General features: G+C 30.8%; 1 protein-coding gene across 5 annotated transcripts in view; it reads left to right on the top strand.

Annotated features, from left to right (window-relative positions):
- Nucleotides 1–24,339, top strand: part of LOC143079705 (anoctamin-10-like) — a 65,376-nt gene that overhangs the window by 36,800 nt on the left and 4,237 nt on the right. For 4 of the 5 annotated variants that reach the window (XM_076255214.1, XM_076255215.1, XM_076255213.1 and 1 more), the window contains exons 4-12: nucleotides 43–180; nucleotides 3,769–3,891; nucleotides 5,135–5,707; nucleotides 7,356–7,411; nucleotides 8,461–8,535; nucleotides 12,659–12,868; nucleotides 13,809–14,000; nucleotides 14,707–14,841; nucleotides 19,158–19,274. In XM_076255214.1, coding sequence (XP_076111329.1) covers nucleotides 43–180; nucleotides 3,769–3,891; nucleotides 5,135–5,707; nucleotides 7,356–7,411; nucleotides 8,461–8,535; nucleotides 12,659–12,868; nucleotides 13,809–14,000; nucleotides 14,707–14,841; nucleotides 19,158–19,274 — 1,619 coding nt within the window. Of the gene's footprint in view, nucleotides 1–42; nucleotides 181–3,768; nucleotides 3,892–5,134; nucleotides 5,708–7,355; nucleotides 7,412–8,460; nucleotides 8,536–12,658; nucleotides 12,869–13,808; nucleotides 14,001–14,706; nucleotides 14,842–19,157; nucleotides 19,275–22,107; nucleotides 22,131–24,339 lie in introns of all 5 variants that reach the window. The other variant, XM_076255212.1, reaches the window with a different exon arrangement.

Genomic DNA, 24,339 nt, shown 5'->3' on the forward strand with positions numbered 1-24,339 from the left:
ATTGACATTCCCTTATATTATCATCCATCTTCTTCATTTCAGAGGATCTTGATTCCTTTCTTACAATGGCAGAAAAGCAGAAGATAATATTGCATGAAATTGAGGCTGTCAGAGCAACAGAGGAGGACCCTCATATACCTGGGTATGAAAATATCAAGTTGTATCCAGGGAAAAGTATAAGTATGTATATTTGATAAAAAAAAATTCCATAGTTGCTTTACAAAGCTGTGTTTTATTGAAAAGTTAAAGATTTGTATGCTGTTAGGATAGTTTTTATACTGTTACACATGGTTTAGAATTTTAAGCTGGATTATGTTTTTCAGAATTTATTATCAAACCTTCTTCTGTGTATAAAAAATAAGATGATCATCAGTTGTCGTCGCTGGGCTTCCAAAATGTTGAAAATTACAAATTTTTCAAGAAAAAAATATTTCACAAACAGGCTTTGAAAATTTTGACAAAATGCATGCTTCCAAAATGTCGTATGTGAACCTGAACATTTTTGTAAATAGCAGAGAAATAAAAACTTTGACATTTCTGGATTATCCGAGAACTTAAATTAATTTTGCAGAAATAAAGAAATGTATAATTCTTTTATTCTCAAAAACATTATACAACGATTTTCAAGTTTTCATACAACATTTTGGTAGTAAACTTTACAAACAACTAACATTTGCAATTTTGTAATATGTCTTATTTCAAACGTTTTTATTGGTCTAACGGTATGCTATTTTGTAATACCAAAGATTTCCTCCCACCCAGACCATTAGTGTCAAAAAGTATTTTTAGCCAAAAAAAATCATGTAGGACATTTTGGAAGCCCAGCGACGTTGTGGTATGATTGCCAATGAGACAACTCTCAACAAGAGACCAAATAACACGGAAATTAGCTGTAGGTCACCAATGAGTAAAACCCATACTACATAGTCAGCTGTAAAAGGTCCCAAAATGACAAAAATGTAAAATGATTCAAAAAGAGAAAACTAATGGCCTGATTTATTAACAAAATGATGAACAAAAAACAAAAATCCTATACAACAGCAAACGGCAATTACAGGTAGATATAGGAAGATACGGTGTGAGTGCCAGTGAGACAACTCTCCATCCAAATAACAATTTAAAAAAAGTAAACCATTATAGGTCAATGTACGGCCTTCAACAATGTATGTATTTTTTGGTAAAATTATAGACAAATTAATTTACAATTTTTATGAAATTGTCTTAAAAATACCATCTTTATACCAGTTGATAGCTTCAAAAATGATTTTTTTGGATATTAACTGTTAATTTTGTGAGAATTGATTCCTTTGACATAGTTTAATTACTCATTTTTAAAAGTTGACTTTTTGTGGATGTTGTATGCAATCTGTAGGTTTTGCTTTTTGCATTGGATACTTCATCTTTTGATATAAGGCAAGGGGTTTTTAACTTGTTGGATTACAGATTTTCCCAATGAAAAAGTCGGGTCGGTCGGTCAGAAAAAAAAAACTTAAAAAAATCTCTCAAGACAGAAAAATTATGCCAAAAAAATACATTTCATCTTTCAATAACAATATGTTTGGTTTGCTATTTTATCATCATTTCTTATACATGTATATTAGTTCGATGAAATATTATTGCTCTGTTACCATAAACATCGCATGACATCGTCTAATAATTTTCTGTGAAAAAAAGGGGGTTTGTGTCCACGGACAAAGACTAAATAAAATCGTCATTTCACAAACGTAGCCCTTAATAAATTTTAGGATACTTGGTGGTTAATGATCTTCAAACACGAAAACTGATAAAAAAAATCCAAAAACGTCATACGAAAATAATTTTTCAAGACACATATCAAAAACGTAATAGACTTGTCCACTGGAAAAATGAGGAAATCATGTTCATGAGTTGTTATTCATTCCCCTTTTTTATATCCAAATGGGTGATTTTTTTATATTATATTATCAATGACACAAGTCTGAAGAAAATTCCAAAGGATTTGTTTTAATTAGGTTCTTCAACTTGACGTTTTCCACAGTTGGACAAGTTCATTTTCCATTTTTCTATCTTACGGAATGATGACAAATACAGGAAACGTACTAAATGTGTAATGGGTTTCAAAAACAGGTTTTGTTCCGCAAAATTATTTGCGCAAACGACATTTCAAGGTCAGGTTTGATTGATTTGTCTATTTTTAGATACTTGAAAAATTGTGAACAAACACCTGATGTGGTTATCGTGCGGTTGGGTAATAGCGGGTGGATACCACGCGGTATTCACAGTTGTCTTTCACTATAAAAGCAAATAAACGAAATTAAAGACAACAACACCAATCAATTACCGCATGGTGATTAATTTATTGTGGTCGACATGTTTCGCCAACAAGCCACGTCTTCGCCACGTCTTCAGGACAATATTATACATGAAATCAAACAGTGAAGTACAAATTTTGCGGTTGTGCGGTTTCCCTTAACAATAGAGGTTGTTATGACGACGTTATAGATATAAATAGAAAGTGAAAGTGAAAGTAAAATAAGAATCTAGTATAGTTCAAAGAGAAAGTTAGTCAATGGGGTGTTGTCCAATTTGGAAATAAACTGACATTTTATGAGCTACTTCCATCATTTCTACATTATTACCACTAGAAACTTCTATGAGGACCACTACACAGACGTGCAAGAATAGCAGATTACCACATCGTTAATAACTTTATTGACTAACTTTCTCTTTGAACTATACTAGATTCTTATTTTACTTTCACTTTCACTTTCTATTTATATCTATAACGTCGTCATAACAACCTCTATTGTTAAGGCAAACCGCACAACCGCAAAATTTGTACTTCACTGTTTGATTTCATGTATAATATTGTCCTGAAGACGCCACGCTTGTTGGCGAAACATGTCGACCACAATAAATTAATCACTATGCGGTAATTGATGGGTGTTGTTGTCTTTAATTTCGTTTATTTTTAGATACGTAAATTGGAAGTTTTAGTTCTTTCACACTTTCACAACAGAAAGTGTTACCATATCCCATTAGTGTTTAATGCATTTCATTTCATAAAAAAAGCATGAAAAGTCAATTTTATTTTTATTCTGCAAATCGGCAAAATCAGGTCGGCGGATCCATAAACCAACAAATTAAAAAATCCTGGCCTAAAATGTGATCGTTTTGTGTATATTTAGATATATATAGATATATTTAACTATATATATGTTGAAAGAATTGCTAAATGGCAAATTATGAAAAATACTTATTGTTTAGTCTCTGAAGGATTTAATCAAATTTTGAGATCATTGCCAATTTATCTTCCTCCAGACATTTGGTACAATATAGGGGTTTTGCCATTAACATTGGAGTCAAATACCAGACCCTGGGGAATGCTTAAAAAAATGCATGTTTGTAATGTACAGGAATTTTACACTTACAAAATAATATTCCTTAGATGAATTTTTAACTGATACCTGAGAGAGGTTAAATCAGAATCATTTCAACAAGGAGTCAAACAAGGATTAAATTAAAGATTGGATGAACAACAGTAAATTAACTCCAGTGCTTAATTTAAACCAAGAGTTACAATATTTAAATTTAATATGAAATCTAACCTAGAGATGAACATGACTGTCCAATTTGATATGAAATCAAGAGACCTCTCTAACTTTTTCAACAAAAAATGGTTGCTCTTTATACTTTCATTCATCCTAACACATAGTCATTAGAATTTATAATTCTAGGTTTAGTCTCCAATAAAAAAAATCAACTACTTTATTGTAATAATTATTTTAGTTAAAAAGTACCAGAGTAGAAATATATTGACAACAGTTTTCCCTATTCATGATGATGAATATTTGAAGAAGTTAGGAGCTGAATGGTATCAGATGAAGCATGCATTTAAACAACAACCAATAGGTGAGTTGATCTCATTATCTAAAATAAAGAAGAAATGATTACTTGACCTACACTGTAATTGTACTTGTGACATAATTTTTTCATTGCACATTAATGTTTAAATTTGTGAAAATCAGCTTTATACAATAGTTGTATTTCAACATTAAAGTATAAGTGTTTGTCCTAGGAAATTTCAAAACAGAAAGTCCAATAGACAAATGGAAAAATCAAAAGCTCATACAATTCAAACAAATGGATAACAAATTTATATAACTGCAAGGAGATTTGGAAAAAAAAATAACTCACTGGCAAAAACCTGCACATTCTTCATATAAAGCAAACAATGACTGTTTAATTCACAAATTGGTGGAGATGCATTCCTTTTGAAAATGATGCAAGAAATTTGGTTTTCTTCTTCTCATACAACAATCTTTGAGGTTCCATTTGTTTAAAATATTTGAAATAAGTTATTATTATACTTACGACGTAACAATATATTGTAATTCTACAAGTAAATGCAACATTTTGATTGGTGTAAATTCAGAAATTAATGCATGCATGTAATATTGCAAATCCTTGACCTTTGGCAAAAATGTGAAATCTGATTGATGCAAAACTTTTATCAGGGAAAAACACAAGTTTTTATTATTTGAAATGTGATACTGTTATTTTTTTTTGTGCAGTAGTAGAAAGATCCACATCAATTTCTAAATTTACATTGGACAAAGTTTGCAATTTTAATCATTTGCACAAGATTTCTTATAGTAATATATTATAAATTTAGAGGAGAAGTCAACCTCATATTATTGTCAGTTGCCAAAGATTTTACATTAATAAATTATTCTCAGAATGAATTCTGAATTAACTGTTTTCGAATTTGGACGTGAAGGGTTACACCTTGAACATGCTGAAAAAGGATATCAATTTCTATAATTAATGAATTTGTCATTAAATAAGTCAGTTTAACAATGCCTTTTTCAACACTCCTTGAAATAGAATTAAAAGAATATGTGATACAATTATTCTGTGAACTTGTAAAATATATTTATGAAAATGATAGACACAAATGCAGCAGTGAACTTTTTTTTGATTGCCTTCTTCATATTTTTTCAGTCTTTTTTTTTTTAGCCTATGTGTACCTCCATAACATATGTATGAGATGTTCTGTCATGGTAAACATTATTTCCAATTTATTATACATCCAGCCAAATTGCTTCACAACATAATTTTTTTTATAATGAAGATATGTTGATTTTGTTTACAGATAGAATTCAGTATTACTTTGGAGATAAAATAGCTCTATATTTTGCATTCTTGGGATTTTATACAATAGCCCTGCTTCCTCCTGCTATGATTGGCATTATTTATTTCGTAACATCATGGGAAAGCATGTACAGAGAAGCCATCTTTTCTGTGTTCAATTTGATTTGGGCAACATTGTTTTTGGAGGCATGGAAGCGATACAATGCAGAACTGTCTTTTAGATGGGGGACTACTGATATTGTATCATCAAAATTTGAAGAGCCAAGAGCAAACTTTTATGGAACAATTGGTAGAAATGTTGTCACAGGCAAACCAGAACCAGTTTATCCCAAATGGAAGCGTGTTGCCAGATTCTATGGTGTGACTGTACCAGTAGTTGCCTTTTGGCTAGTTGTTGCATTTTATGTGATGTTGGGATACTTCTATTTGCAAGCATTAGCAGATAAGAAGTACGAAAATGACAAATCTTGGTTTAACATGGGTGTCTTATATCTCCCAACGGCAATCTACGCAATTATCATTGGAGTTGTTAACACTATTTATAGAAGTGTTGCTAAGAAACTGAATGATTGGGGTAAGTAATAATAGTTTACAAAAGATTATGAAAAAGTTAGTTTTAGATATTGTGTTTGATGGCCTATGTTGTCTAGAAGTAGCATGTTAGACTCCTCTGTATGTTAGCATTTTGATCCTGTGCTTATGTCAAACCAAAAGTTTAATATTTATATAGAAAAAAGATGATGTGGTATGATTGCTCTCCACAAAAGACCAAAAGACACAGAAATTAACAACTATAGGTCACTGTCAATGATTGTACGACAAATTTGTTTTTTTACTGTCCAAGCTTGCAACATTTAAAAATAAACTCTTCATTTGATCATCTCAGGATCAGAAAATGTGTTCAGATAAGATGGGATTCTTCCTTCTATAATTACCTTGTTTTAAAAAATCTGAGTTAGCATGTCAGTCTAGAACAAAACAAGACATATAGAAGTATGATATATATATTCATATGATATTAACATTATCCTGAAAATGCATATTATATTTGATATTTGAGTTTAAACAGACAGAAATTAATCATATGCTGTAAATTAGTACATGTATTTGCAGTGAAAGCATTCAAACAGAACTCAGTGCAAATTCAAATTCAATCTAAACACAAATGTTTATGTTTCAGACCGTACGAGTATTTGGATCATACGCTTAGGGTCGGACTGTACGCTTACGGTCTGACTAATATTTAGAAGTTGGTCAAGTTTATTAGATACAAATGTATATAACAGATCAACATAAATTATAGTATAAAAAGTTCAACAGTAATTGAAATAAAAACTTAATATTTTATCTATTAAAAAAAATCACGCTTATTTAATCTGTTAATCTCCTGTATATAACATGTCAGTAATTCATGAATTTTAGCCCAGTATGCTGATTGAAATTGAAGTTATCGGAAGTAAACATAATGTGGGAGGACAATTGTTTTAGAATATTTATGAACTTAACTACCAAAAAATGTATACGCAAAGGAACATGCATTAATAAAACATGTAAATTTTTAAAAATATGACGGTCTTTGTAGAAGCTATTGTCACTTTGGCCTAGAGTAATAAAATAGAATTCAAGGATATACAACTAAACAAATATGTAATTTCAATTGTTCGCTTATTCACTTTATCCATCTAATTGTAATAATAACAATTTGTATAACTTAAAATAAAGATTTTGATAAATGTTTGTTTAAATTTAACCTATATGATCCCAATACATGTATGGTCAGCTGGACTGTACGCGTATACTCATATGGTCTGACCGTACGAGTAATTGTATACGGTCCGGACTGTACACATATTTTCCAAATACTCATATGGTCTGGAACATTTACATCAGGACACACTTGGAATCCTTGGTAACTTAAAATTTAAAAAAAAAGAGCAAATGTCTGAACCAAATAAAATCGTATTACCAAAGGCATTTTGATTCAGGCTGGTTATATTTAAAAATTGAAAGTTACACTTAATAAATTTGGTGTGTCAGGACACTGAAGCATTTATCATTCATCAGGAAAAAAATGCTAAAATTTGAACTGTATGATCATGACTAATAAGGATGTAAAATGTATAGCTCATTTCATCTATGAACAACTTTGTCTCAGGGAGTTGTCAATAATTACTAAATGGAGATTTTAATCAATTTTATTCGTTTGCTTTATTTATTTACAGAAAACCACAGATTACAGTCGTCTTATGATAACCATTTCATCATCAAACTTATTCTGGTATGTTTAATATAAACAATATGCTGTAAATCTTCAATATTGTTTTTACCATATATCCGCAATTTTGTTCTAAAAAAATTAGTACCAAACCTCCCAGCTTTATGTATTTAGTTTTGCCAATTATCAACTTACACTGTAGGATGTTTAATTTTATGTAAAGTTTTAACAGTTGAACTGACTTGGTGAGCAATTGCTTAAAATTTGAAATTACACATAATCATCATGATGATATATATAAGAACTGTAATTTGTTTATTATGAGATTGGGCACAGTATATAAGAATGTACTTTTATTCTCCTTTATTTCATTCAAAATACATATTGGAATTACTTGTGTGCATACAAAAAACAAATAAATTTAATATACTGTGTATTTGAACTGAAACTACACCATTGGTAACTGTGTGTTGTTGTGTGTGGAGCTGTTTGAAAAAGCAATGAGAGGTACTGAAGCAAAATGAAGAATATTGCAAGCTTGGATATTTGGCGCCTTTCGTAATATTAAACACAAACACTAACAACTTCTTATCGTCTATGTGGCTCATTGTGTGTTATGTTGTCTTGAATCTTAAACACAATAAGTACGTTGCCAAACCTAATTAGTGTTGAAAATCTCAAATAAAAAACACCATAAGTCTGAAGCCATTCTAACCTGTGTTTTGTAAAAGCATATAAAGTATGATTAAAATGAGATTGGGAGTAAACATCATTGAGGCAGCAACCCACTAACATGTATTATTGAAGAAAGGAATCTTAAAAGGTCTGTTCCATATCATAATCTTATATGATGTCATAAACATGATACAGAATGGATATGTTTCTTAAACTAATGCTTCAAGTCCCTTTCTTGTAAATTACCCTATCATCCACAAATAATCTTTTTACAAACTGGTATGTTTACTGAAAACTGCTCCAGCACACAGATTGCCATACTTCTGCAGGTGTCATTGTAATGGCAAACACCAAACACTTAATTAAAGTAAAAATGTTAAAGAAGGTAAGAAACACACATGATATATATGGAAAACGTACTTTGTTTCTATTTACAGTTTGACTTTGTGAATTGTTTTATAAGTTTGTTCTATGTGGCATTCTACCTACAAGATATGACTCTTCTCAGGAGTGTAAGTATTGTATTTATATATTTGATTAAAATGCCAGTTGTCAGTGAGGGTGTACTAAATATATAAGTTCTTCTTGAAGTCATGTAGTGATTTATTGATAAAAAAAAATCAATTCAGATTAATGAATTGATATTTTAAAATGAATGCTTTTTAGCTCACCTGGCCCAAAGGGCCAAGTGAGCTTTTCCCATCACTTTGCGTCCGGCGTCCGGCGTCATCCGACGTTGTTAACTTTTACAAAAATCTTCTCCTCTGAAACTACTGGGCCAAATTAAATCAAACTTGGCCACAATCATCATTGGGGTATCTAGTTTAAAAAATGTGTCCGGTGACCTGGCCAACCAACCAAGATGGCCGCCATTGCTAAAAATAGAACATAGGGGTAAAATGCAGTTTTTGGCTTATAACTCAAAAACCAAAGCATTTAGAGCAAATCTGACATGAGTAAAATTGTTTATCAGGTCAAGATCTATCTGCCCTGAAATTTTCAGATGAATCGGACAACCCGTTTTTTTTGGTAATTTTAAGGAAATTTTACTGTTTTTGGTTATTATCTTGAATATTATTATAGATAGAGATAAACTGTAAACAGCAATAATGTTCAGCAAAGTAAGATTTACAAATAAGTCAACATGACCGAAATGGTCAATTGACCCCTATAAAAGTTATTGCCCTTTATAGTCAATTTTTAACCATTTTTCGTAAATCTTAGTAAACTTTTACAAAAATCTTCTCCTCTGAAACTATTGGGCCAAATTAATCCAAACTTGGCGACAATCATCATTGGGGTATCTACTTTAAAAAAATGTGTGGCGTAACCCTGCCAACCAACCAAGATGTCCACCATGGCTAAAAATAGCACATAGAGGTAAAATGCAGTTTTTGGCTTATAACTCAAAAACCAAAGCATTAAGAGCAAATTTAACTTCGATGAAATTGTTCTTCAGGTCAACATCTATTTGCCCTTAAATTTTCAGATATATCGGACAACCCGTTGTTGGGTTGCTGCCCCTGAATTGGTAATTTTATGGAAATTTTACTGTTTTGGGTTATTATCTTGAATATTATTATAGATAGAGATAAACTGTAAACAGCAATAATGTTCAGCAAAGTAAGATTTACAAATAAGTCAACATGACCAAAATGGTCAGTTGACCCCTTTAGGAGTTATTGCCCTTTATAGTCAATTTTTAACCATTTTTCGTAAATCTTAGTAATCTTTACAAAAAATCTTCTCCTCTGAAACTACTGGGTTAAATTAATCCAAACTTGGCCACAATCATTTTTGGGGTATTTAGTTTAAAAAATGTGTCCGGTGACCCAGCCATCCAACCAAGATGGCCGCCATGGCTAAAAATAGAACATAGGGGTAAAATGCAGTTTTTGACTTATAACTCAAAAACCAAAGCATTTAGAGCAAATCTGACTGGGGTAAAATTGTTTATCAGGTCAAGATTTATCTGCCCTTAAATTTTCAGATGAATCGGACAACCCGTTGTTCGGTTGCTGCCCCTAAATTGGTAAGTTTAAGGAAATTTTGCTGTTTTTGGTTATTATCTTGAATACTATTATAGATAGAGATAACCTGTAAACAGCAATATTCAGAAAAGTAAGATTTACAAATAAGTCAACATGACTGAAATGGTCAATTGACCCCCTCAGGAGTTATTGTCCTTTATAGTCAATTTTTAACAATTTTCATAAAATTTGTAAATTTTTACTAACATTTTCCACTGAAACTACTGGGCCAAGTTCATTATAGATAGAGATAATTGTAAGCAGCAAGAATGTTCAGTACAAAGATGTACAAACACATCACCATCAACAAAACACAATTTTGTCATGAATCTATCTGCTTCTTTTGTTTAATATTCACATATACCAAGGTGAGCGACACAGGCTCTTTAGAGCCTCTAGTTAGCTCACCAGGCCCGAAGGACCAAGTGACCTTTTCCCATCACTTGTCCATCGTCCGTCGTTGTCTGTCGTCGTCCGTCGTCATTAACTTTTACAAAAATCTTCTCCTCTGAAACTACTGGGTCAAATTAAACCAAACTTGGCCACAGTCATCATTGGGGTATCTAGTTTAAAAAATGTGTTCGGTGATCCGGCCACCCAACCAAGATGGCGGCCATGGCTAAAAATAGAACATAGGGGTAAAATGCAGTTATTGGCTTATAACTCAAAAACCAAAGCATTTAGAGCAAATCTGACATGGGGTCAAATTGATTATCAAGTCAAGATCTATCTGCCCTTAAATTTTCAGATGAATCTGCCCCTGAATCGGTAATTTTAAGGAAATTTTGCTGTTTTTGGTTATTATCTTGAATATTATTATAGATAGAGATAAACTGTAAACAGCAATAATGTTCAGCAAAGTAAGATTTACAAATAAATCAACATGACTCTTTAGAGCCTCTAGTTTTTTTAAACAACAATTCTTCTGACTTTTCAGTCTCATTCAGTCTCGTTGAAATCTCGTTCTTGAATTATTTCCAAAACATGTGATACAAGTGGAAAATATCAATGAATTTTAAAAATATTATAATCAAACATAACTCTGTGGAAAAATAGTGTATTTACAATGAATGGTTTTTGAGTAATCCAGTTTTCAAATTTTACGACAAATCAAGTCAGTATTTTTAGCCAAAATTTTGAGAAAATGGGTTAGGGAATAGTGATACAAAAAATGATTTTACAAGAATCATGTACATCCCATACCATTTTGGTCTTTTTAAATTTCTTAGATATGTATTTTTTCAATTATTTATAACAAAAAAGTTGATATAATATGCATTTTGTTCTTAAAACTGAGAAAAATCACAAAAATACAAAATTGACAGCATGGTAAATTTTACACAAAAAAGCATCAAAATATGATAACACTTTCTTATATTAACACCTACCTATAGTTTTTTCAAGTAAATTTTATTCAAATTGGTCCACTTCATCTTTATAGAAAGTATGAAAAAAAATTGAATTGTGGAACTGTGATTTTTTTCACGATAATAGCCCAAAAATAGGTAAAACTCGATGAAAAATGGGAAAATCATCAAAATTGGGCATGTTCAGGGCTGTAGCAAAAAAAGAAGTGCACCACCATATGTTTTTTTCTTCACCAATTATTTTGTTACAGTCTTATAAACCCAAAAATCTGGTAAAGAAAAAAAAGTTTAATTCTAGAAATTTTTGGCTCCTTAGAGGTGTACATCCTTAATGTGTTACAGTATTAATAAACAATATTTCAGATGTTCATTTAGCATCATAGTGTCCGTAAGGATTAAAATCTGTTTATATAGTAACATAACTGTAACAAGACAACAACAGAAATCCAGGCATATTTTGTGCCTTAAAAAAGGTGTATACTCTCATTGTTTAATATAATGAAGCATTAGTTTTTAAAAAAGAACCTTTACATTAGATGACGCCTTACAAAGGTGTTAATATATTTTCTTTATTGGTAACTATTTACCACTATCCATTGGTAATAAACGAACTACAATGTTCCAGGAATTTTAAATAGCTTCAGAATAATAAAAAATCAATGGTACTTTTAATTATGTATATTATGGGGTGATGAAAACTTTTCCAACCACAAAAAAATTATATTAATGATACAAGTAAAGTCTAAGTTTGCAAATGTTTGACAGTTATGTGTTTTTTAATTGAAAGTTATTTTGAACAGATGAGAGACATTGTCCTACACATCCTGTAATTATGAATGACAAGAAAATGGTGGGGGACCTAAAGGAGTTATTATTATTGTGCTCAAGAAACTAAACAAACATACAACTATTGGGTGGTGAGACAAACCAGACACCAAGAAAAAAATGATTCCAGATTATTTTGATTGCAATACCTGTCTTCTGCACTTCATGTTATGTCAAGATCTACTTGTTTTGTTAATGTACCCTTAATGTAACAACAAAGAAAAGAAATCTAGAATCAATCTGCCAACTTAATTATTTTAATGGAATTCATTAACTTCTGAAAGCTAAAGATTTATTAAGTTTTTATTTTTTTGTGATCCTTAATTTTTGTCTTAATCAAAGTAGTTCATGCATACAATTTGAAGGGTGTTAAATTTTTAATGGAAATTTATAATATTTGTCTTATGTTGCAGCATTTGGCAGCTCTTTTGATAACACAGCAAGTGATTGGTCAGATCAAAGAAGCCATGGTTCCATTTATTTTCATGCGCCGTAGGAAGAGACAGGTAGATGAACTATTAAAGAAAACATCTACAGTAGAGAAGGTGGAATATTACAACAATGAAGTAGATGATGGATTACAGAAACAGGTCAATTTAGAAACTACAATGGATGACTATGAGGTAGGGAAGACAGATTTGAGAATCTATCTCAAATCCTTGGTAAACTGGTCACCTGTTTAAACTTAAGAAATTTTACCTGTGTTGAATCCAAGCAAAAACTTATCCAATAATGCATGAAAGTTGTTTGTTTAAAAATCAGCTGATACTCCACTATGAAAGAACTTTTATTTATATTTCTTGGAATTAGAAGTTTCAAACAAAGCAAAGGGAACTAATAGATATTTACTTTCGAATTCAAGTAAACCAAAAACTCTACCAAAACTGATTTTTACATCATTAAAGGTATCCACAATAATCTCAATTAAATTACTGTTCTTATCCTGAAGGCTTTGACCTATCTCATTTGCAATTACTCAAATGGTTTCGCAAATTGCAGTTTGAAATCTTAACCCACAAACTGATCAACTGGTAAAATATTTTAACAAATTGCTTCAGTGAAGGTTGTTAGTTTGGAGTGAAGTGAAATAAAAAGTAATACTTACCATCCAACTTAAGTGAGTTGTTGTCTATGTCAAGAAATTCAAACAAATAATGAGTTACTATAATATGAGTCTCTGGTTTAAAAGGTCTAACTTTGACATGAAACTTCTATCCTTAACAAATTTTATAAACAATTAGTTCAAAACATTGTATTGTATGTCAATAATATATAGCTTTGTTTTCAAACAGCAAATTAGTGTGTAATTTTAATTTGGATATTTTTTTCTAAAGCAATTTCTAATTTATATACATTGTATGATCTGCAGCAATAAGTAATCTTAAAAGCCATATATAGGATATGATCTTTCTAATTTAAATGCCAAATTAGAGTTTTTATCCCAATTTCACTGTCCACTGAACATAGAAAATGATAGTGCAAGTACTATGGACACATTATTTTTGTTTCTCTTTCTTCCTACTATTATACTACCCTGAGATAGAACTATAAATATAATTTCAGGGAACACTGGATGACTACCTGGAGATGTTTCTACAATTTGGTTACGTCTTCTTGTTCTCTTCTGCATTCCCATTGGCTGCTGTGTGGGCATTGTTAAACAATGTCACAGAAATTAGATCTGATGCATTTAAAATGTGTAAAGTCTTTAGAAGACCATTCGCTGAAACAGCCTCCAATATTGGTGCTTGGCAGGTAATTTATTATTTCATTTAAATTTGCTTGTTGAAAAATAATAAATCAAGTTAATTTTTTTAACAAAAGATGGGACATCTGCTTTAGACAAATATGGAAATTATGGAGGAACAATGATCTAACTGCATTGATCTACTTGCTGTAAATTCAAAGTTAAATTAGTGCATTAATTATTGTGAATTCCTGACAAATGGCAATACTGCTAGATTGATTACTACTTATCTTGTTTAGTAGATACTTAAATTGCATGCTATGATTATTAATGAGATGCTCATCCTGTTCACCCATCACTTACAATAAAAACATCACATTTATGCTTGATTTACAGAACATTTACTTAAAAGTCATGAGAATAAAAGTTTATTGCTTTGTATATAAGCCACAGCTTTATAGGTATATTGATCTTTTATTAAATAGTGCCTTGTCCTGTAACTTAAGTTTATGAAATATACCTTTAATCCATACTCATATTAAATATGTGCACTACTATCATTGAAATGGGATAAATACCCTTGAAATAGGATAAAGTCAAAGTAATTTCTCTCATTTTAATTATTTATTAATAAAAAAGTAGATATATTTAGTTTAAAATTAATATGAGGTCAAAGATGCCAGTCAGTCATAAAACTGCAAATTTATACAAAACATATGGCAAAGAAACCAATAAATGTCACATGAATTAATGTAATATTATTTTAAATTGTAGCTAGCCTTTGAGTTGATCAGTGTAATGGCTGTTATTACTAACTGTGCCTTGATAGGGATGAATCCTGAAGTCAAGAAGTTACTACCCACTGATATTACACCAGTCAATACTGTGCTTATATTTGTTCTGGTTGAGGTAGGTCATAGAATGTGATCAATTGTTTCTTCATTAAACTCCAGATCCTTAAATGCATGTAATTAAATGTAAAAGATGTGGTATGAGTGCCAATGAGACAACTCTCCATCTATGTCACAATTTGTAAAAGTAAAACATAATAGGTTTAAGTATGGCCTTCTACACAAAACCTTGAATCACAAGGAACAGCAAGCTATAAAGGGGCCCAAAAATGACTTACTTAGATGATGTAATGTTTGTTACTTATTTTCTTCATTGAAGGGAGATATTGTTTTAGTACTACATATTAAAATTGGTTCTTCTGTTTCTGACACACTATATTGTCCAGAACATTATCTTTTGACTTTCTAGTTATGTGGAACAGAACTTTTATATTAGGTGTCAAGAACTCTGGCATCAGTTAAATTGTAAATTCCATAGGGACAAATCACACTCATGTTACAGTTATAGCTATTGACAGACAGAGGAAACTGTGTAAAACTAAATCATCTTGTTAAGTATAATATAAGGGAACAAAAAAGTGATTAAAAAGAGGGACGAAAGATACCAGAGAGACCATCAAACTCATAAATTGAAAATAAACTGAGAACGCCATGGCTAAAAATGGAAAAGACAAACAGACAAACAATAGTACACATGACACAACATAGAAAACTCAAGAATAAGCAACATGAACCCCACCAAAAACTAGGGGTGATCTCATGTGCTCCAGAAGGGTAAGCAGATCCTGCTCCACATGTGACACCTGTCATGAAAGTAGATATAATCAATCATCAATGAGACTACCCAACAACAAGAAAAAGCTAAAGAATTTTTTTCAACAAATGGTCCACTTTTGTAAGTACGCTCGACTCAAATCTTAATTGACTAGGACTTTTCAGTTTTCCTATCGAAGGTCAGCAATTTTCTTTGGACACTCCAGCTTCCTCCACCAATATAAACTGGCTGCCACAAACTAGCTCAAAAGTGGTGTTACAACACCAACAATCAATCAATAAATTGTCTGCCAAAGAAAATCTTATGTGATTTTACCATATGAAAATCTTTGAATTTCCTTTAGTCTTAAATGAATTGTGAATAAATTTAACAGAGGTTTAAGAAAGATAAGTCATCATCACTAAAACTATATGTGTATATATTAGATGTACAGTATAGTGTTTCTTAACAATGAGTTTTTTTTATAACTTTCAAAATGTCTGGCTCCTACAAAACTTGTCATGAAAATGAAATTTGTCTTTACGCTCAGTAGAAAACTATATCATACTTGTGTCAAAAGTGAATGACTATAATTCAAAATAAAAATTAATCTTCTTGCGATGGTTCTATTTGTCTGGTCTTGTAAGCGCTCTCAAGAATACAATTCTTACCACATTTTCACAAGATTTATATCAGAAATGTCTCTGACAAGTTTAAAAATTAGTTCCAAGCAGCCATTTTTAAAGGACTATTGCCCATGGCTTCCAAAATTATTTTTAACCAGCTGGACATTTTATATATTATTGGGATTTTAATCCCTTAAGATTAAATAAACAAAAGGCAATTATGCTAATCAGTTGTCAAGTTGGCAATGATTAATGATATTCTTTGATTCAAATTTGAAGTTCTGACGTAAACTGTGTTAAATTGGCATTGCATCATTTAGTGTGTGCAACATCAGCGTACTTATATCTGCCTTAGACTCTTTATTTGTGCAAAATAACGTCAAAAACTTTACTTTCGTTTTTAAATCTAATACCGGATGTTATCTTGACAATGGTAAACCATGGACCAGAGACAGATAGGTAAATTCCGCGTTTGTTTGCAAAGCATGAATGAGTGTAAGTAGCTCTTTCTACGTTATTTCTTGAAAATATTGAAATAAACGTGAGATAAAGGTATCAATGACAATTTAAGCATTTTTTGAAGAAATTAGGATGCATAATTAAATTTCACACCTGTGCACTTGTGCACACGTGAACTAGTTCAAACAGTGGTTCAAACATGGTTAAGACAATTTTTCATTTTCACCTTCTTTTTTTTTAATCAAATCATATTTGTAAATGAATTTTTGATAATTTAAATCTTTTTGACTAAATTAATTAGATACAAACCGCTGAATTGTAAGAAAATAACTTTGAATAGACCGATCAATGTCCAGTTAAAAATAGTTTACCTGTCATCTGAACAGGTAAATTTTAGCTGTTCGACAACTAATTAGCCTTGATTAAAATGAGAAGGTATAATGGGGTTGTTTTGATAGTACTTGATTATGTCACTTTTATGACCAGAAATGTGCGGCTGTTAAAGGCAAAAGATTGTGTCAAAAAGATCGTGAATTATGTTAAAATGACCGTCTCTTAAGAAAGCAGTGAAAACTAAAATGTAGATGACCGTTTCATGCTTTGCCCAGCCGGACTATTACGGGACATTATGCAAATGTCCAGAATATATGACTGTTTTGGAAGCCTTGCTTATGCCCCAATAAAATATCAATCATAGGGAAAATTACATTGTAAGTGCACGCAAGACTACATCAAAGGTTTATATCAGTTATGTCTGGGGTGAGTTTTAGTCTATAATATGATATTATTACGTAAGTATTTCTGTATTGGCCTTGTTATTGGTCCAAGGCTTGCTGTATTGGCCTGAGGCGAAGCCGAAGGCCAATACAGCTGGACGAGGACCAATAACAAGGCCAATACAGAAATACACGTAATAATATGATATTATTACGTAAGTATTTCTGTATTGGCCTTGTTATTGGTCCGAGGCTTGCTGTATTGGCCTGAGGCGAAGCCGAAGGCCAATACAGCTGGCCGAGGACCAATAACAAGGCCAATACAGAAATACACGTAATAATATCTTTATTAATTAACTACAGTGTTACAATATTTTTTTAATTTCATTTCAAAAGAGATAAATATTTTTACCTTGAAGTAGAACTATCCAAATCTCAGTTTGTTTCTTTTTATTAGATGCAATATACATAATGATCTGGTGCTGTTTCCAGGTGTCTTCAGCATTTTCTCATCTGATGATTTTTTCTACCCTTTTCAGTTACTATAAAGTGTTACAACTTAAATTTAGACGCAACACATAAATAGTAATTGGAAAGGTACTGCCATTGCATGTGTAATGCAGAAACTAATTTAAAATCGATGTGTACAATCGTGAAATTAGAGGTCGTCAAGAAATGAACTTTGTGATAATCTACTCGTTCCCCAAACCTGAAATAGTTTTATCGTCACGTCACGTCTGCTTTCAAAATACCTTTTAAATGAATGTGACCGTCTTTTGCCTGAAATGTATGCCATACTGACATTTTCAGCATGTTGAAGATAACTAAATGACAACTGCGTCTTCAAAACAACTGTTTACTTTCAATTTGTGTTTATCGTGACTTTCGATGTAAAACCTAGAGACGTTCCGAAATCCTGCACTTGTGTCAACTCGGCCAATATAGAATAACTCGGCCAATACAGAAAAAATCTGTATTGGCCTAGTTATTCTGTATTGGCCCAGTCTACACATTATATTGCATAGGCAGTTTTCATCATATTAAGTCCAATAACAGTGCAGTAAATTAATAATATCTTTATTAATTAACTACAGTGTTACAATATTTTTTTAATTTCATTTCAAAAGAGATAAATATTTTTACCTTGAAGTGGAACTATCCAAATCTCAGTTTGTTTCTTTTTATTAGATGCAATACAAAATGATCTGGTGCTGTTTCCAGGTGTCTTCAGCATTTTCTCATCTGATGAATTTTTCTACCCTTTTCAGTTACTATAAAGTGTTACAACTTAAATTTAGACGCAACACATAAATAGTAATTGGAAAGGTACTGCCATTGCATGTGTAATGCAGAAACTAATTTAAAATCGATGTGTACAATCGTGAAATTATGAGGTCGTCAAGAAAATGAACTTCGTGATAATCTACTCGTTCCCCAAACCTGAAATAGTTTTATCGTCACGTCTGCTTTCAAAATACCTTTTAAATGAATGTGACAGTCTTTCGCCTGAAATAAATGTCATACTGACATTTTCAGCATGTTTAAGATAACTAAATGACAACTGCGTCTTCAAAACAACTGTATCCTTTCAGTTTGTGTTTATCGTGACTTTCGATGTAAAACCTAGAGACGTTCCTAAATCCTGCACTTGTGTCAACTCGGCCAATATAGAATAACTCGGCCAATACAGAAAAATCTGTATTGGCCCAGTTATTCTGTATTGGCCCAGTCTACACATTATATTGCATAGGCAGTTTTCATCATATTAAGTCAAATAACAGTGTAGTTAATTAATAATAACAATCAAATTATTTTTCAGCATATTATATTAGCTGTCAAGTTTGCAGTGGCCTACTTTATACCAGATACACCTAAATGGGTCCAAGTTGAACTAGCAAGAGTGGCATTTAAATCCAAACAAGCTCTTCACAAAGAGGTAGAGTTAAATAATCAGTGTTTACAGTGTATAAGATTAATACAAGCTTTTTTTAAAGTTGCATATATAAAATGAATTGCATGGATTGTAACTTAGAAAAAAAAACTTCTGTAGATGATCAATATATGCTTATAGAAAATCACATTTGATTGTTAGTCATGTCTTAAATTTTGAAAATGGTCAAGTTTGAGATGGAGGTGGGCATATATGGCCTGTTTTTTTGGCTCATAAAAATAAAGTTTTTTTGAAACTTTTTCAAAAATCCTAATAATGTATGGAATGCATAAGATCAAGAAATATATTTAATTGCTCAAGATTTATGTTAAATATGAGTTTTTCATGAAACTGAAGAAAAATATTTAATTTAATCAGGTTACCATCTAAACATTTGTGCAGCCAAACACAATAATTTTAAGAAGTTTTATTTTAGCTTTTACATTAAATATAATATAAAGTTGTTTCTAAGGCCAGAATTTTTTAATTTGTTGGTTTACGGATCTGCCGATCCGATTTTGCCGATTTCCAGAATAAAAATAAAATTCACTTTTCATGCTTTTTTATTCCCGCCGACCGTAACAAATGCATTATCCCTAAAAAATAATTAAAATACTCGTTTTTTTATGAAATGAAATGCATTAATCACTATCAAAATTGATAACACTTTCTGTAGTGAAAAAAATAAAACTTCCAGTTTACGTTTCTAAAAATAGACAAATCAATTATAACTGACCTTGAAATGTGGTTTACGCAAATAATTTTGCGAAACGAAACCTGTGTTTAAAACCAATTACAAAATCAATTCGTTTACCGTATTTGTCATCAGTCCGTAAGATGCATCATCTGATAGAAATAGACTTGTCCAAATGTGGACAGGTAGAAGACGTCAAGTTAAAGTACTAAATATTAACAAATCATTTGAAATTTTCTTGCTTCATAGATCATAAAAAAATATCGTCCATTTGGCCAAAAAAACGGGAATGCATGACAACAGATTAATCCGATATTCTCGTTTTTCCAGTGGACGAGTCAATTACGTTTGTTGACATGTGTGTTGAAACTTATTTTCGTACGACGTTTTTACATTTTTTCTTCTTTATCAGTTTTCGTGCTTGAAGATTGTAATTCATCAAGCCCACCAAGTTATCGGGAATTGATTAAGAGCTACGCGAATCTGTTTTTCATGTTTGTGAAATGACGATATCCGTGCAGTCCCCGTCCACTTTTTGTTTACGGGAAATTATTAGAATGTCATGCGATGTTTATGACAGCTGATTTCATCGAACTAAAATCTAAGAAATGATGACAAAATAGCATATTTTTTTTCTTTTTTTTGCCGACCGACCGACCTGACTTTTTCATTGGTAAAATCCGTAAACCAACAAATTAAAAAACCCTGGCCTAAAGTGTGCACATACTTTTTCCAATCCCAAATACACTTAAATATTTCATAAAGATAATAGAATAGGCTAATGTAAGGAATGAAGTATTGGCCAGCATTGTAGTTGGAACAAGATCAATCATTGTGTTGATCAGGTTGTGTGAGGTAGGACTTTTACCTTTGCACATGTGAGAAAAAAAAGATTGCCCGTTGATTTTACACAAATTAATAATATTCATGGAAAGTATGATAACATAAACACTTAACATTCAATTACCTTGACAAAGTATTATTTAAACATTCATTCATGATACTCATAGAAAGTATGAATGACTTAAACACTCAACATTCAATTACCTTGACAAAGTATTTACTAAACATTCATTCATGATACTCATAGAAAGTATGAATGACTTAAACACTTAATATCAATTACCTTGACAAAGTATTAACTAAACATTCGTTCATGATACTCATAGAAAGTATGAATGACTTAAACACTTAACATTCAATTACCTTGACAAAGAATTAACTCAATGTTCATTCATTTATGATCTTCATAGAAAGCATGAATGACTTAAACACTTATCATTTAATAATTTTGACTAAGCATTGACATAACATTCATTCATAATCCTCATAAAAAGCATGAATGACTTAAACACTTATATTTTTAACATTCATTTTACTTGACAAAATATTAACTTTACATTCATTCATAATCCTCATAGAAAGTATGAATGACTTAAACACTTAACATGCATTCACCATGACATAGCTTTGACTAAACATTCATTGATAATCCTCATAGAAAGCATGAATGCCTTAAACACTTAACATTCAACTAACTTTACTTAGCATTGACTAAACATTCATTCATAATCCTCATAGAAAATATGAATGACTTAAACACTTAACATTCAATTAACTTGTGAATATACAGTAATTTTACATTTGAGCCCATATGGACAACTTTTTGCTAGTCCAGGATACAGGTTACATCAAGTTCATGTTGGTCAATGGAATGAGAACTAGCTCAACTGTATGCCTTGAAAGTGGAGATCTTTTACTTGATCAAAATGACAAATAATATTTGTGGTTAAAGTATCATTAGCTATCAAATTCATGTTCACCAATTTGGTTCAAATTTTACTTACTTTGACAAATTTTTGCAAACTAATGAAATATTATTTCAAAATTCTGCTTATATTAATACTTGAAAACAAAAGAACCGTATTTTTAAAACTTATAATAGAAGCTGAAGTGTGTCTCTTTTTATTCCTTTATTCAATAAAAACCATATAGACCTACTACTCTTACCTTTTTTTGTTTGATTTGCATGTTCACTTTATATATAAATATACCTTATGCATATAATTATCCAATAACTTATACATAGTTGCTTTTATTTAGTTGTTTAGCCCTTTTGTTTTGATTTTTTATTTTGCATTGCAGACCAGTGGACATTCAAAAATGAGGTAGTTTCTATATTGTTTATCAAGTAGGCTTTTAATATTTCAGTATATTTGTTAAAAGTTAATTATATCAAGGAAGATAGACATAAGTATAACTTTTCCAATTTCAATATCATGATAGTAAATGTTAAGTTGTCATAAAAGTTGGTTATGATAGACCATACAAATTTGTAATTATATTGTTGCAAAAGAAACCACACATCTTAGTTGATAGAAGTATATGGTGCCTTATTTCCTCAGTCTTGACCAGGAGACTTAAATTTTTCCTGATTTGAGTTTTTGTTGATGTTTTACATGGTAAACATGAATATGTTTTTTTCTTCTTATTTTATTGTGTTGTTGCTGTTTCATTGATATACACCCAAACCATCACACCCAAACTTACATATTCACTGATACTTGTGCATGCACACATATGCATATTCCATTTTATCAATACATTATATGCACAGTCCTTCCTGTACTGTAGTATTTTCTACAGTTAAATCAGAAAATGCTGCAGATGCTTATATATGCACATTATCAAAAAAGAAGGATCTTGTAATTGTGCTAGGAAAAAAATTGGTGTATTTAAAACATCTATTTAACGATTCTGTATAGTTATATGCTTGAAAATACAAGTTTTCTTTTTTTTTTATGAAAAATTATTGATGACAATAACCCTAGTCTCTCAAACTGGCATTGCAGACATATCAGGTTTAGCTCTATTTTGGCTACAATAAGGCAAGACATATCTCTGTGTTTACAGTTTTATGATATTAAAACATTTTTTGATGCTGTAATATTGCTTGTTTTTATGTGTGGTCTAATACCATATAAATATTAAGATTAATTATTTTAGCTACTTCATACTTTGCATGTTTTATGAAATTATATATTTTTACATTGTGGAGAGAGATATGTATGTATACTAGTTCTGAATAGATTGAATATCAACTTCATATGGGTATCAAAGGAAAATAAAACGACAATAGCAATTACATAGATAACTTCAGTATGAGATTCAGTGATGTTTTCTAATTTGTTATGAACATCATTCTATTGTGAATATTAAGTTAAAAGTCGAGAAAAATGGCAGATTTTCATATTCTTTATTTTTCTCAAGCTAGATATTATTTACCAATACTAAATATTTAGAACCCATTTATGGCTCATCCTTGGCTACCCTGAAAAGTAAAATGCTTATTTTTAGGTTCTTTTTTCTGAAATAGCTGGCAGTATATCATTCAGGTCATTATGATCTACACTTAAAGTCTTGGTTAAGGTAAAGTGTTAGGCAAGTTTATGGTACCTGCTTCCTCCAAATGTGTAGACAAACAGACAACTTGATTTATCAAAAAGTTATTGAACAAAATTGTTGATCCGAGGTTTTACACCTACTCCTTAAACAGTGATAGGATCAACTTTTATTTGTTTTCCTTTTCTATATGAGCATGTAATGTTCCTTTTGGTAAGTTATTATCAGTAAGTATGACCCTTATGTAGAGCACTGATTCCTTGTACTGCTTAGCTATACTCTTTGTCCTTTCAGAAATTATCTGATATCAATTCAGTTAAATGAGATTTTCAACATTCCTATAAGTTTTGAATTTATAAATAGTGTTGCTTTGAGCATCACTGTCTAGACATTGTTTGTCATGATGCCACCTTGTGCAGTAAAATTTGTTTTTTTAAATTATTGTTAGAAAATGAAACAAATGTTAGTAATTGATTCTTTGAATACTACATATAAAAGAAAAAAAGGGAAAATAACGAAATCGAGCTCATTTTAAGATACATATCTCCATGTTTTAAACTTCATAATCTAATAATTTTGATTTCAATTATTGTTCTTTATTGATCTTGCTTTATTTATTTTATATTTGATTTACATATTCTTATTTAAATTTTTGTTTTCCCTTTTATTTGACAGCATATTGTTTATATTTGTTTCATCTTTACCAAGGAAATTTGTCTTTATTTTACCACTCAATATTTAAAGATGGGTCAGAATTCTGAATTCAATGAATAAAATTTTGGTCATTAAACATATTGATTGTTTGCAGAAACAAAATACCGGTAACGGTAGTTTTCAAGTGAAGCATTCCAGATTCAATTTTGATAAAGTTGATATGTAGGTAGAAAAAAAAAGATTATTCTTATCAGTATTTTATGTTTGTGGTACACGTAGTACTCAATTGTTGATTATTATTTATTTAAATATTAAAATTCT

This window comes from Mytilus galloprovincialis, chromosome 6 (assembly GCF_965363235.1).
Source record: "Mytilus galloprovincialis chromosome 6, xbMytGall1.hap1.1, whole genome shotgun sequence".
NCBI lineage: Eukaryota > Metazoa > Mollusca > Bivalvia > Mytilida > Mytilidae > Mytilus > Mytilus galloprovincialis.